The 10,202-nt window shown below is 42.8% G+C and overlaps 1 protein-coding gene across 1 annotated transcript; it reads right to left on the bottom strand.

Annotated features, from left to right (window-relative positions):
• Positions 1–656: 656 nt before the first annotated feature.
• Positions 657–5,635, bottom strand: LOC101130685 (putative DMBT1-like protein). Its single transcript, XM_019034510.2, has 5 exons — positions 5,341–5,635; positions 4,827–4,859; positions 2,715–2,747; positions 1,264–1,417; positions 657–699 (listed from the first exon to the last, which is right to left on the bottom strand). Exons 1-5 carry the CDS (start codon positions 5,633–5,635, stop codon positions 657–659), a joined length of 558 nt encoding a protein of 185 aa, XP_018890055.2.
• Between the last annotated feature and the right edge of the window lie 4,567 nt (positions 5,636–10,202).

Raw genomic sequence — 10,202 nt, 5'->3', positions numbered from 1 at the left:
AAAATTATAATGGTTTTGGCCAATAACAACCTACATAGGACATTAGGAAATACTAATTTACACTGCAACTAAATTCATAACAGTCAGATCACCCCAAAGATCAGCATGTAACAGACATCACAGTCAGATTTTTCCTACTTCTGTGTTTCACAATAATTGCCATACTCGAATTCTTGGGTAGGAAAAAACTTGATTTTAAAATAAAAGTGGTGGCAGGATATAGAAGAATAGTATGGCAATTATTCACGAGAAAGGTAAGGGGAAGCAATTTTGAAGGAACAGACAATGGATAACATAATAGAATTTGGAGGTGTGGGTTCAAGGTCCTTACCTCATCGTGGCTAATTGTGTCCCTAAGGTTTTAGTCAACAAATATATCCTGAGGCATTTTGGCTTAGTGCATGTCTGAATCCATGGTTGTGGTACAGTCATGATGGAACACAATTCAGTGCATGCCTGGAGCTAATGATCATGGAATTCTATACAGTCTTGCTGTGTTTGTAACACGATGTGTGTCTTGCACAAGAAGAGCTTCATGCAGACTCTTTTACAGACCCACATATTGGTGAACAGATGGGTCATTGACATCAGACAGATCTAGATGGGTTGGCCTTGGGCAAATTAGTTATCCTCTCTGAGCCTCAGGCTCCTCATCTCTAATGGAGATGACAAAGACATCTATCTTTGGACTGTATAACCCTGGAATATGACAAAGCATACAAAGTCTGGGCTAGCATTAAAACATCAGCTGTTATTTTATGTCATAGAGATAAAAATGTCAGTGACTTTTGAACATTTATTCTCTTTATGTCAGAGACAAGGCAATGACATTAATGTCTCCTCTTACTTTGCAGAACATTTAGAAGATACAGGACCCAAAGCTGGAGTAGTTGGCTAATGTGTGTATGAAAATTCTCTTACCGTTTAAAATTTGGATTCAAATAAGAAAGTCTAAGAGGACAAATATTGATACCCAGTGTACAATAAGGGCAAAACTGTTGAGGATTTTTGTGATATTTTTAGAAAAAAAAGAAACACTATCAAAATATGTTAATAAATCACTTACTGAATTTTTCAACTAAGAAGTAACTCATTGGATAGTGCTACAAAGCTAACCCAAAATTTGACTTGGAAAAACTATAGAATGTTGGGTGCTTCTGCTTTCACTCTTAAATGTTCCCCACTAAAAGAAATACCTTTAATATGGTTTCACAAATCAATATTCTTATTTACATAGAACGTTCTCTTTAAAAGTTTTCTTACTTCAAACTTGGAATTATGAGTTCTATCCGAAATTTTGCATCCATGTGGATCTCCCAAACACACTGGATATCTGTTGGGTAGTTTTCTGGATACTGTGGACTAGAAAATGAGCCAGAGAGACTAGAAATGACCCCTCCACAAGAGTTACTTCCTCCTGAAACAACAGGAAAAATGGTGTCAGAATGTGTCCATTTGGCATCATTGTGTAATCCTGATAAAGACCAGTTTACATGCAGTGGTCTGGTAGAATTGGGCGCCAATCGGCCTGGGTGGGCATGCACAGGCTGTCTGAGCAGACCTTTAGCTTAAATGTTTCTTGGGAAGGAGAGTCTATTCAATCTAATTCTGATGAAGCAAAAAGTATTAATGTGTGAATGTTCCCTGCTTTTCCCTCTCTCTCAGCACCTGACACAGAAAATGTGCAATTCGTCCTTTCTGCTTACAGTTTTCTCCCCCTCTCTAAAGTAGGGGTTCTGCTTGCTGGGGAGGGACAGAGTAATGAGAGACTGGAAGGAGAGATGAAGAAACAGAGGCCACATGTGCTTGGGAAAGGGGAGAGTTTGGGGAGGTTTGGGGAGCAAGAGGTTCTAGAACAACTTTGGGTTCTGATGAATTGTAGGTAAAGGGAAAAGGACACTGATCTGTCAGGGGATGTTATGACCGGCACCTTCTTTAAGTACTCTGCCTCACTTTTGCTGGGTAGATTATGTGTCCTCTAACTCAGATATTTAGTCTGAGACTGGAACTTGCAGGATTTTGGATTTATAAGGGTTAAACAAGATAACAGTGAAATCTAATAGTTTCATGTATGTTGTCATATTAGCATAGATAGATACACACACATACATGTATGTATCTAAAACAGGATTTCACACAAAGAAAGCAGATCTCACACAAAATTATTCTGGAGGAAATGTGAAAGTACAATATTCTTTATTGACCTTGTCCCTAAAATATGAGGTTGCTTAATTTTTCTACTTTCTGTTCCTTTTGGCCAACTTGTGATCCTCCCAGAATCCCACAGATTCCTCATCTTTCCTGAGATGGATGGCAGGAAGCGATGATGCTCCTAGTCATCTGGTAGTTTTATCACTGAGGCCAGGTCAGGCTGACACTGAAACCTCTGGGAGTTGGACCTTCTGAAATCTCTACACGTGGCAAGGGATAATGGGCTGGTTCCTTCTATAGGACTGTACCCAAAGAGGGAAGGCTGAGTATGGGCCAGATGTCCGACCTGGGCAGATACACATCCCCCTTCCCAGTCTGATCCTTTTGTTGTAAAGTCAGTATTTTTTGCAGACTATATTACACAGAGTGGCAGCAGAGAAGCAGACCCCTTGCCCACACTGTGCCAGGCTCTGTTGTGCTATGTCCTGGGCATACTTCCCAGCATTTGCCACGATAGTTCTCTTGACATGGAATGAGCATTTCAATTTAAAATAAAAGGCTACCTTTTATGTGATCCTGAGAAGCTGTAGAAGAATCTGAAAGGGAAAAAAGGCAGAAAATGATGACATCCAGATGAAAATATTTAGTCTTATCTATAAGTCAGTAAAATGTAAAGGGTTTCCTTAGAAACATCAATGTACTTAGTGCAAACTGAGAAGAGTTTGCACTGAAGGTGCTGAGTCAATATTTTCTATGGTTCTGTGGCAGGTTAGAGAAGGCCACAAATTCTTAGACATGCCTCCTGTCACAAGGTGGGGTCTAGATAACCTCCCTTGAACCTGGGTGGGTTCTGTGACTGCTTTGACCAACAGAATATGGTGGCAGTGGCTCTGCACCTTAAGAGACTGGTGGCTTCCACCTCCCATCTCTGGGAACACTGGCTCGCTCATGGAGCCCTAACCCACCTTACAAGAAGTCTGAGTGTGGCCAGGTGCAGTGGTTCACGCCTGTATTCCTAGCACTTTGGGAGGCTGAGGCGGGTGGATCACCTGAGACCAGCCTGGCCAACATGGTGAAACCCTGTCTCTACTAAAAATACAAAAATTAGCAGGGCATGGTGCCTATAATCCCAGCTACTCTGGAGGCTGAGGCATGAGAATTGCTTGAACCTGGGGGGCGGAGGTTGCAGTAAGCAGAGATAGCACCACTCCACTCCAGCCTTGGCGAAAGAGTGAAACTCTGTCTCAAAAACAAACAAACAAACAAAAAGAAGTCTGAGTGTGCATGGTCTCTCAGCATGGTAGTCAGACTTCTTGTAACCTGAGACCACCTAAAAAGGAAGAGGGCTGTGGCTGAGCCTTTCCTTCCAGCTGACCCCACCAAGGCACCAACTATATGAGTGAAGCTGTCTTGAATTCTCCAGACCAGTCATCAGATGAAATCCATTGAGCAACCCTGCTCAATGCTCTGTGGAGCAGAAGGGTCTCCCAGCTGAGCCCTGCCTGAATTCCTGACCCTCAAAGACATAACATACATCTAAATGGTGGTTACTTTATATTGCTAAGTTTCGGTGAGCAATAGATAACCAGAATGGCTCCTTTCACTCAATCTCATTTTTCTCATTTCCCTGCTGTCCATAAAATGAGAAAACTACAGATGATCTTCATTGGAATATCCACTGCCCTTGACCCTAACCATGGCCCTTTAACTTTAGGCAGTCCCTCCCTTCTCACTCATGGTACCAATGGGTAAAGCTGGCCTTCCCTCAAGAACACCAGGACACATCGAGGTCTTCTCCAGGCAAGTGCCCAAGAGAGATGCTTCTGCCAATGGATGATGGCTTATCTGTGTTCACTGAGGCTGTGTAGAGGACAGCCAGGTGCATTCAAAGGGTGAGAGATGGCTTTGTAAATTCCAGTCCTGCCACTTTCTAATCAAGTTATCTTTGGTAGGTTTTTTGATCTCCCTAATCCTCAGCTGTGAAATCACCTTTCAATCACCTTCAGCATCATTTCAGAATTCACAGTGCATGTAGTTGGTCTGGTTTTTCTAATATTTGGTTTTTATTACAGATGAATATTAGTCAATAATTCATTTGTAAGATCTTTGAAAAGAGGCAAAAGTCATAAGATCCCTAAGAGCATGTACTTTGGGGCCAGACTGATCAGTGTCAAAATTTGGGTCATTAACTTACTGAGGGATCCTGAGAAAGTTACTTAACCTTTCTGTGTCTCAATTTTCTCTTCTGTAAAATATAATAGATAATGCCTTTTGGCAGGATTGTCCTGATGATTAGCAATGATCTGAGCAAAACGTCTCCCCACATTTACTCGAGTTTTCCCTGGTCTTTGTGTAGCTGAGCCAAGGAATGGGTAAATGAGACTAATGGCCAAGAGCATCGACAGCTTGGGTTCAGATACCCTGGCTAGCCCTGGGCACCTTGCTAACTTTCAATGTCTCAGGTTATCTGGAAAATATGAATAATCCAAGAACCTGCCTCAAGGGGCTATTGCGGGGATTGAAAGAGTTATATATGTGAAGGGCTCAGAACAGTGCCTGGTTCTTACTTATTACTTATTACAGCAAATACTTATAAGTATTTGCTGCTTTTATTATTATTATTATTATTAGTAGTAGTAGTAAGTTGCCTGAATTAGAAAAAAATATGGACATACCTGGAGGTGTGGGTGGAGGTAGGTCTTCCGCATCTGAATGCATAAAGGTGACAGGTTACTCTATTTGGGGTGACAAGGTATAGGAAACCAGAATACTGGAATTACCCCTTGGGCAACTTCAACCCTCCTCTGGCAGGGTCCTTGGCCTAGGAGGCTGGGGGACTGCAGCTGGGTCAACTCTGTCCCATAGCAGCCAGGGCTGGATTGCCTTTGGCCCTTCTTATGCAGAATCCCTGAACCACTTGTTAAGATGCAGATTCCAGAGACTTTTTCCTACTTAGTCATAATCTCTGGAGGTGGGACCCTAGAATCTACATTGTAATGCCCAGGTGGTGCTCTTGCCAAGTAATTAGTAATTTTCTGTGCAACCAGAGCTGCCCATGGCGTCTCAAGGAGATGCTTCAGAAACGGGCAGACACATGGATGGATGGATGAAAATGCCACCCAGGATGCAGAATTTCAAAATGTCAGAATTGCAGCATCAGAAATCACTGGCTGAGAGGGGAGATGATACCTGAGCAGATGACACTGGCATCCTCGTGGTGGCCACAGTTGTGCTCTGACCAGCCCAAGTGGGTACACTGGCCCAGGTAGTGCTCTACCCCAGCGCACTGGAGGTTGTCCAGGAAGATGTCTCCTGAGCCTGGGCCAAAGTGGGCCTCACCAGGGCCAGAAACAGCCTGCCCACACCCCAACTGCCGGCACACAACCTTGGCTTCGTTCAGGTCCCACAGGTCGTCGCACACGGTGCCCCAGGCACCCTGGTGGTGAATCTCCACGCGCCCCGAGCACCGGCCTGAGCCGCCCATCAGCCTCAGCTCCGGCCAGCCCTCTGCAGACAGAGACACAGCATGTGATTTCCCAAAAGACCCGGCCTGGGTCCACCAGTGCCAGCTCAGAGAGGGTTAGGGAGGGACATTCCCCAGTCTTGAGCCTTGGGGCTTTTTCCTCAGATTTCTCACGTGTTCCTGAGTTGCAGGTTGTGGGGTCTTCAGACAATTTAATTTCATTTTAAGTACTTATTGATTGTCTTTTATGTTAGGCACTGATGATACAGCTCTAAACCAGGGATGTGATTTCTGTCCTCAGGGAGCCCGGCGTCTATTTATTAATCAAATGCAGGCACTGCCACAGTGCATCATTGCATACTGTGATAAATGGGCCAAAGAGGGGAAAACCAGGATGCTATGAAGGGGACAATAGAGAGGAAAGCGCTGGAGGACACCTCTTTAAAAAGTGAGAAGGAGCTAGTCAGGGGAAGAGCTGAGAAAGTGCCTTGAGCCAGAGGAATAGCGTATGCGAAAAGGCCATGAAACATCATTTCACTCTGCATGCATCTCCAAAAAATATAGACTTCACACACACACACACACACACACACACACACACACACACACATCATCATCATCATCATCATCATCGTCATCACATGTAAAAAATCAAAAGTATTTTTAAATAAGACTTTCTAATAGAATCTCAGTGGTGTGAAAAACCCTGCAATTTAGATAAAGAGTGAACTTAAAACTGAAAAAACAAATAGCTTAAGGACAAAATCAAGAACAGCTGATATTTAACTCCCATCAACAAAAGGTGTGACTGACCTGGACTGTTAGCAAGTGTTTCTTCAGCATCTGTTTGTAGAGAGAATAAGTATATCAGTATTTTTTGGAAATCCTGACTTTAATAACTGAAGAAGAAGGTTTTAGTTCCATCGTTATACGCGTTTATTAATCTGATGTGGGAAAAATTAGTTCTTTTTAAAAAACATAGTACTGGGAGAAGCAGATTTATCTGTAGATAATGAAAGTAAGTTTCTCTCTGGTTGTTGGTTTGTACCAAGTTATGTAAAAATGGCCAGATACAAAGGTACATTTGGGATGATCTGACTTAAACCATCAATTTTGCAGCAGGTGTTTCACTTTTGGTGTCTCTGGGGGGACCTCAGATTTAGACAATCATCCTCTGGAAGATTGAGACATGGGAATAACATATACCCAGGAGGCTGTCACTAGGATACATGTCACCCATGATAAGATGTCACAAGGTAAATAGACAAATGAATGCACCAACACATAAGACAATGTTTTTAAGTATGCACTTCAAATTAAAGGTCACGGTTAGCAGGTACTGACATGCAATTGAGTTGCTTCTCACATGGGCAACTCTGTGCAGCAAGCCCTCCTCCTTAGAGTTATGAGTACTGATTTTTTTCAAATCACATCAGGTATTACAGCTGTTAGTTTACCAAAAGGCATCTCATTATCAGAAAGGATTATTAATAGACGTTCCAGAGGTGGCTAACTTACTCGTAGCTGTTTATACACAAGAAAATTCAGAATATATTTTTAAAATTGTCACAAGCCAATTGAAATAAGTCAGGTTAGTGCATAGATTTCCCTGGTGTTGTGATTGAGTGAGGACATGGCAATAATAGTTACCAATATGTTTAAGAGAGAGTTTAAGTGTTGCTCACATACAGTCTGTGTGTCAGCACAGGTTCTGGAAGCCAGATTCAAGTCTTCCTAGCTCTAAAGTCTCCCCTAGCCTTGCTACTGCAGGCTGCCTCTTTCAATGAGCTCCTTATTCCCATCATTAAAAAATTCTCACCATTAAACATGTTATTTGCATATTTCAGTAAAGCACACACACCTTTGGTAACACTTGCTACCAAATTAGAAAATGAGGTTTTATACTGGAGGCTAGCGGATAAAACCTCATCTATTTAACCAAGTTAGAAAAGCTACAGCAAAAATCAAACGCTAAATGTTTGAGGATCCTGTTTTTGTTCCAGGCTGACTCTGAACACTGGCAGGGAGATTTTGAAGCACTCTAGGACTGGCAGTGCCCATATTAGAGGGGAGAAGATACCTGAGCAGATGACACTGGCATCCTCGTGGTGGCCACAGTTGTGCTCTGACCAGCCCGAGTGGGTGCACTGGCCCAGGTAGCGCTCCACACCAGCGCACTGGAGGTTGTCCAGGAAGATGTCTCCTGAGCCGGGGCCAAAGTGGGCCTTTCCAAGGGCAGACATGGCTCGACCACACCCAAGCTGCCGGCACACAACCTCAGCTTCGTTCAGGTCCCACAGGCCATCACACACGGTGCCCCAGGCTCCCTGGTGGAGAATCTCCACACGTCCTGAGCACCGGCCAGAGCCACCCACCAGCCGCAGCTCCGGCCAGTCCCCTGCAGAGAGAGATCTGGTGACTGTTGTCCTCTGGGGGCACTGCACCCTTCCCATGAGTGTTGAGCTCCCCACCCCATACTACTTCTACTAGTGGAAAACCTTGTACTTGGTCAACTATTCAACCTCTTAGTTGGAAGTTGCAAAGCCATTAGGATTGTCTGTAGCACTAAAAGTCCATTAATTGAGTATCTATTTTTCCAGAGGTATGTGCCCATTTGTTTTGGCTAAGTGCAGAAAAACAAATAATTTGCACAGTGATTTGTGATTTTACAAAGTGTGGTGTGTGTGTTCACCTCCACCTTTATCATAACTCAGGAAGGTAAATAGAAGAGTATTGGTGTACCAATTTTATCTATGAGGAAACTGAAAGTTGGAGAAGCAAAGTGATTCACTCCCAATCCCACATCTGGTAAGCAGCAGATCTAAAGTCCAGTCTCCTGGTTCCAAAGTTCACAATTTTTTCTCCGCTATTCTATCTCACTGCCTCTGAAATGGCTCTGACACTCCACTTACTTTGCTAAAGTCCATTGGTGATGAGGATGGGGAGCTAACTATGATCAGTACTGGTCACAAGGTGGAAAGATAGAACCCCACTAGAAAGTACTTGTAAGCTGCTCAAGCTTTGATGACTCTGAAAGGTACCAAAAAATGAACTTTACTCATCCTGGGATGCTAGAGCCAAAAGATCCCAAAAGTTTTGAATGTCTCTAAAAGTTTGGGCAGAATCAAATGTCCTATTTGCAAATAGATGCACTATTTGCAGTTGGTCCAGTTTCTGTGCATGAAGCAGATACAGGTGCAGATACAAATGCAGGTGCTGAGAGGAAAGGACACAGTCAGTAAATGAATAAATGCATTTCAGGGCTTACCTGCTCTTGCTGTTACTGTCCTGGGTGTTGCTGTCGGGATGGCTGTGGATATAAGAAGACTCCCATAATTAAGAACGGACGACTTGGGCAAGTCAAGAGGGCAGCATTCTGGGATCAGTCTTCAGTAAATGCCAAGATTCTGGCTGATTCTTTTTCCCTGTAATCTTTGTAACATGTGATCTCCCAAATCAAACTCTGTTTTCACGTGTGTCTTTATGTTTCTCAGGTATGTGGGGTCAAAAAAAATATTCTCTTTTTCTGCTCAGTTACCATAAATATAACAATATTTAGATTGTGCTATTCTATGCAAAAATGCAAATATTCACTATCAGTGTCCTGGGGAAAACAGCTGTTTCTTCTGCTTGCTTCTGCTTTGTTAACTTTCCCTAAAAGTGAGTATCTGATTAGGTGAGTCACTGGCTTTGATAAACACAAAAAAGGAGATCAAATAAAAAATAATCAATATGCAAAGACTCAATCGTTGATAGCTATAACTTGGTTCCAGTGTAAATGGGCATCATATTTGTGCAGAAACTGTGCAGACAGAATCTCTCATCTACAGAAGATTTATACAGGGAATTTGGAATCATCTATGAGAGACAGAGCAAATAATGAGAGTAAAAGCACTGGGAGAGGGGACACAAGAAGAAATTGGGGTGAAATTTGAGTAACAGCATGAACGTGACTCACTGATTAGATGTGGGGTCTGCAACACTGCCTCTGCAAGTACAAGGAAATACATCATCAATAGCCATTTAACATCAATTACGGTGATTTTTCATGATCTACTTTGGTGCACAGAGCATCTCCTTTGTGTTTTATAGCATGTTTCCAAAGCTTGCTTAGTGAGTCAACCTGGCACTTGGTAAAATACAAGAGACTGTTTTGAACAATGTCTTGGAAAAAGTGGATACTAGTTATTTGCAGTTTCATGAGCTCTGCCCATTTTCTTTTAGTGGTGAATAACGTAGAACCTTGGATAATTACTGAAACTCATAAGTCTCAGTTTCCTCATCTGTAAAAGGGGAAGAACCATGGGTCTGTGTGAGGATAGCATATGTGAAGTGCTTAAAATGCTGCCTGGCATATAATAGGGACTCAGTAAATGTTAGCTGATATTTTGAGCATTTTGATCACTGTTGTTGTTATTATTGTCTAACCCTGAGTACCCAGCACTTCAACAGGCACCTTTGGCTTAGTCCATCTGCCTTCTTGCCACACACTTTATATATCCTATCTCTAGGCCACGCTGTTACCTCACCTGATGTGCTATCTCGCTTTCTCTACCTATAGCCTAGCCAGCTTTAGAAGCCGTTTCCC

The sequence above is a fragment of the Gorilla gorilla genome, chromosome 8, assembly GCF_029281585.2.
Source record: "Gorilla gorilla gorilla isolate KB3781 chromosome 8, NHGRI_mGorGor1-v2.1_pri, whole genome shotgun sequence".
Classification (NCBI taxonomy): domain Eukaryota; kingdom Metazoa; phylum Chordata; class Mammalia; order Primates; family Hominidae; genus Gorilla; species Gorilla gorilla.
Note: the sequence above shows the minus strand (reverse complement) of the source record. Positions and strands in the feature narration are given on the sequence as shown.

Coding starts and splice junctions, on each gene's coding strand:
- LOC101130685 (XM_019034510.2), bottom strand. CDS start 5,635: ATGGGCGGCTCAGGCCGGTGCTCGGGGCGCGTGGAGATTCACCACCAG. Junction 4,860..5,340: donor TGCCAGTGTCATCTGCTCAG/GTATCATCTCCC, acceptor TTATGCATTCAG/ATGCGGAAGACCTACCTCCA. Junction 1,418..2,714: donor TTCTCAGGATCACATAAAAG/GTAGCCTTTTAT, acceptor CTGTTGTTTCAG/GAGGAAGTAACTCTTGTGGA.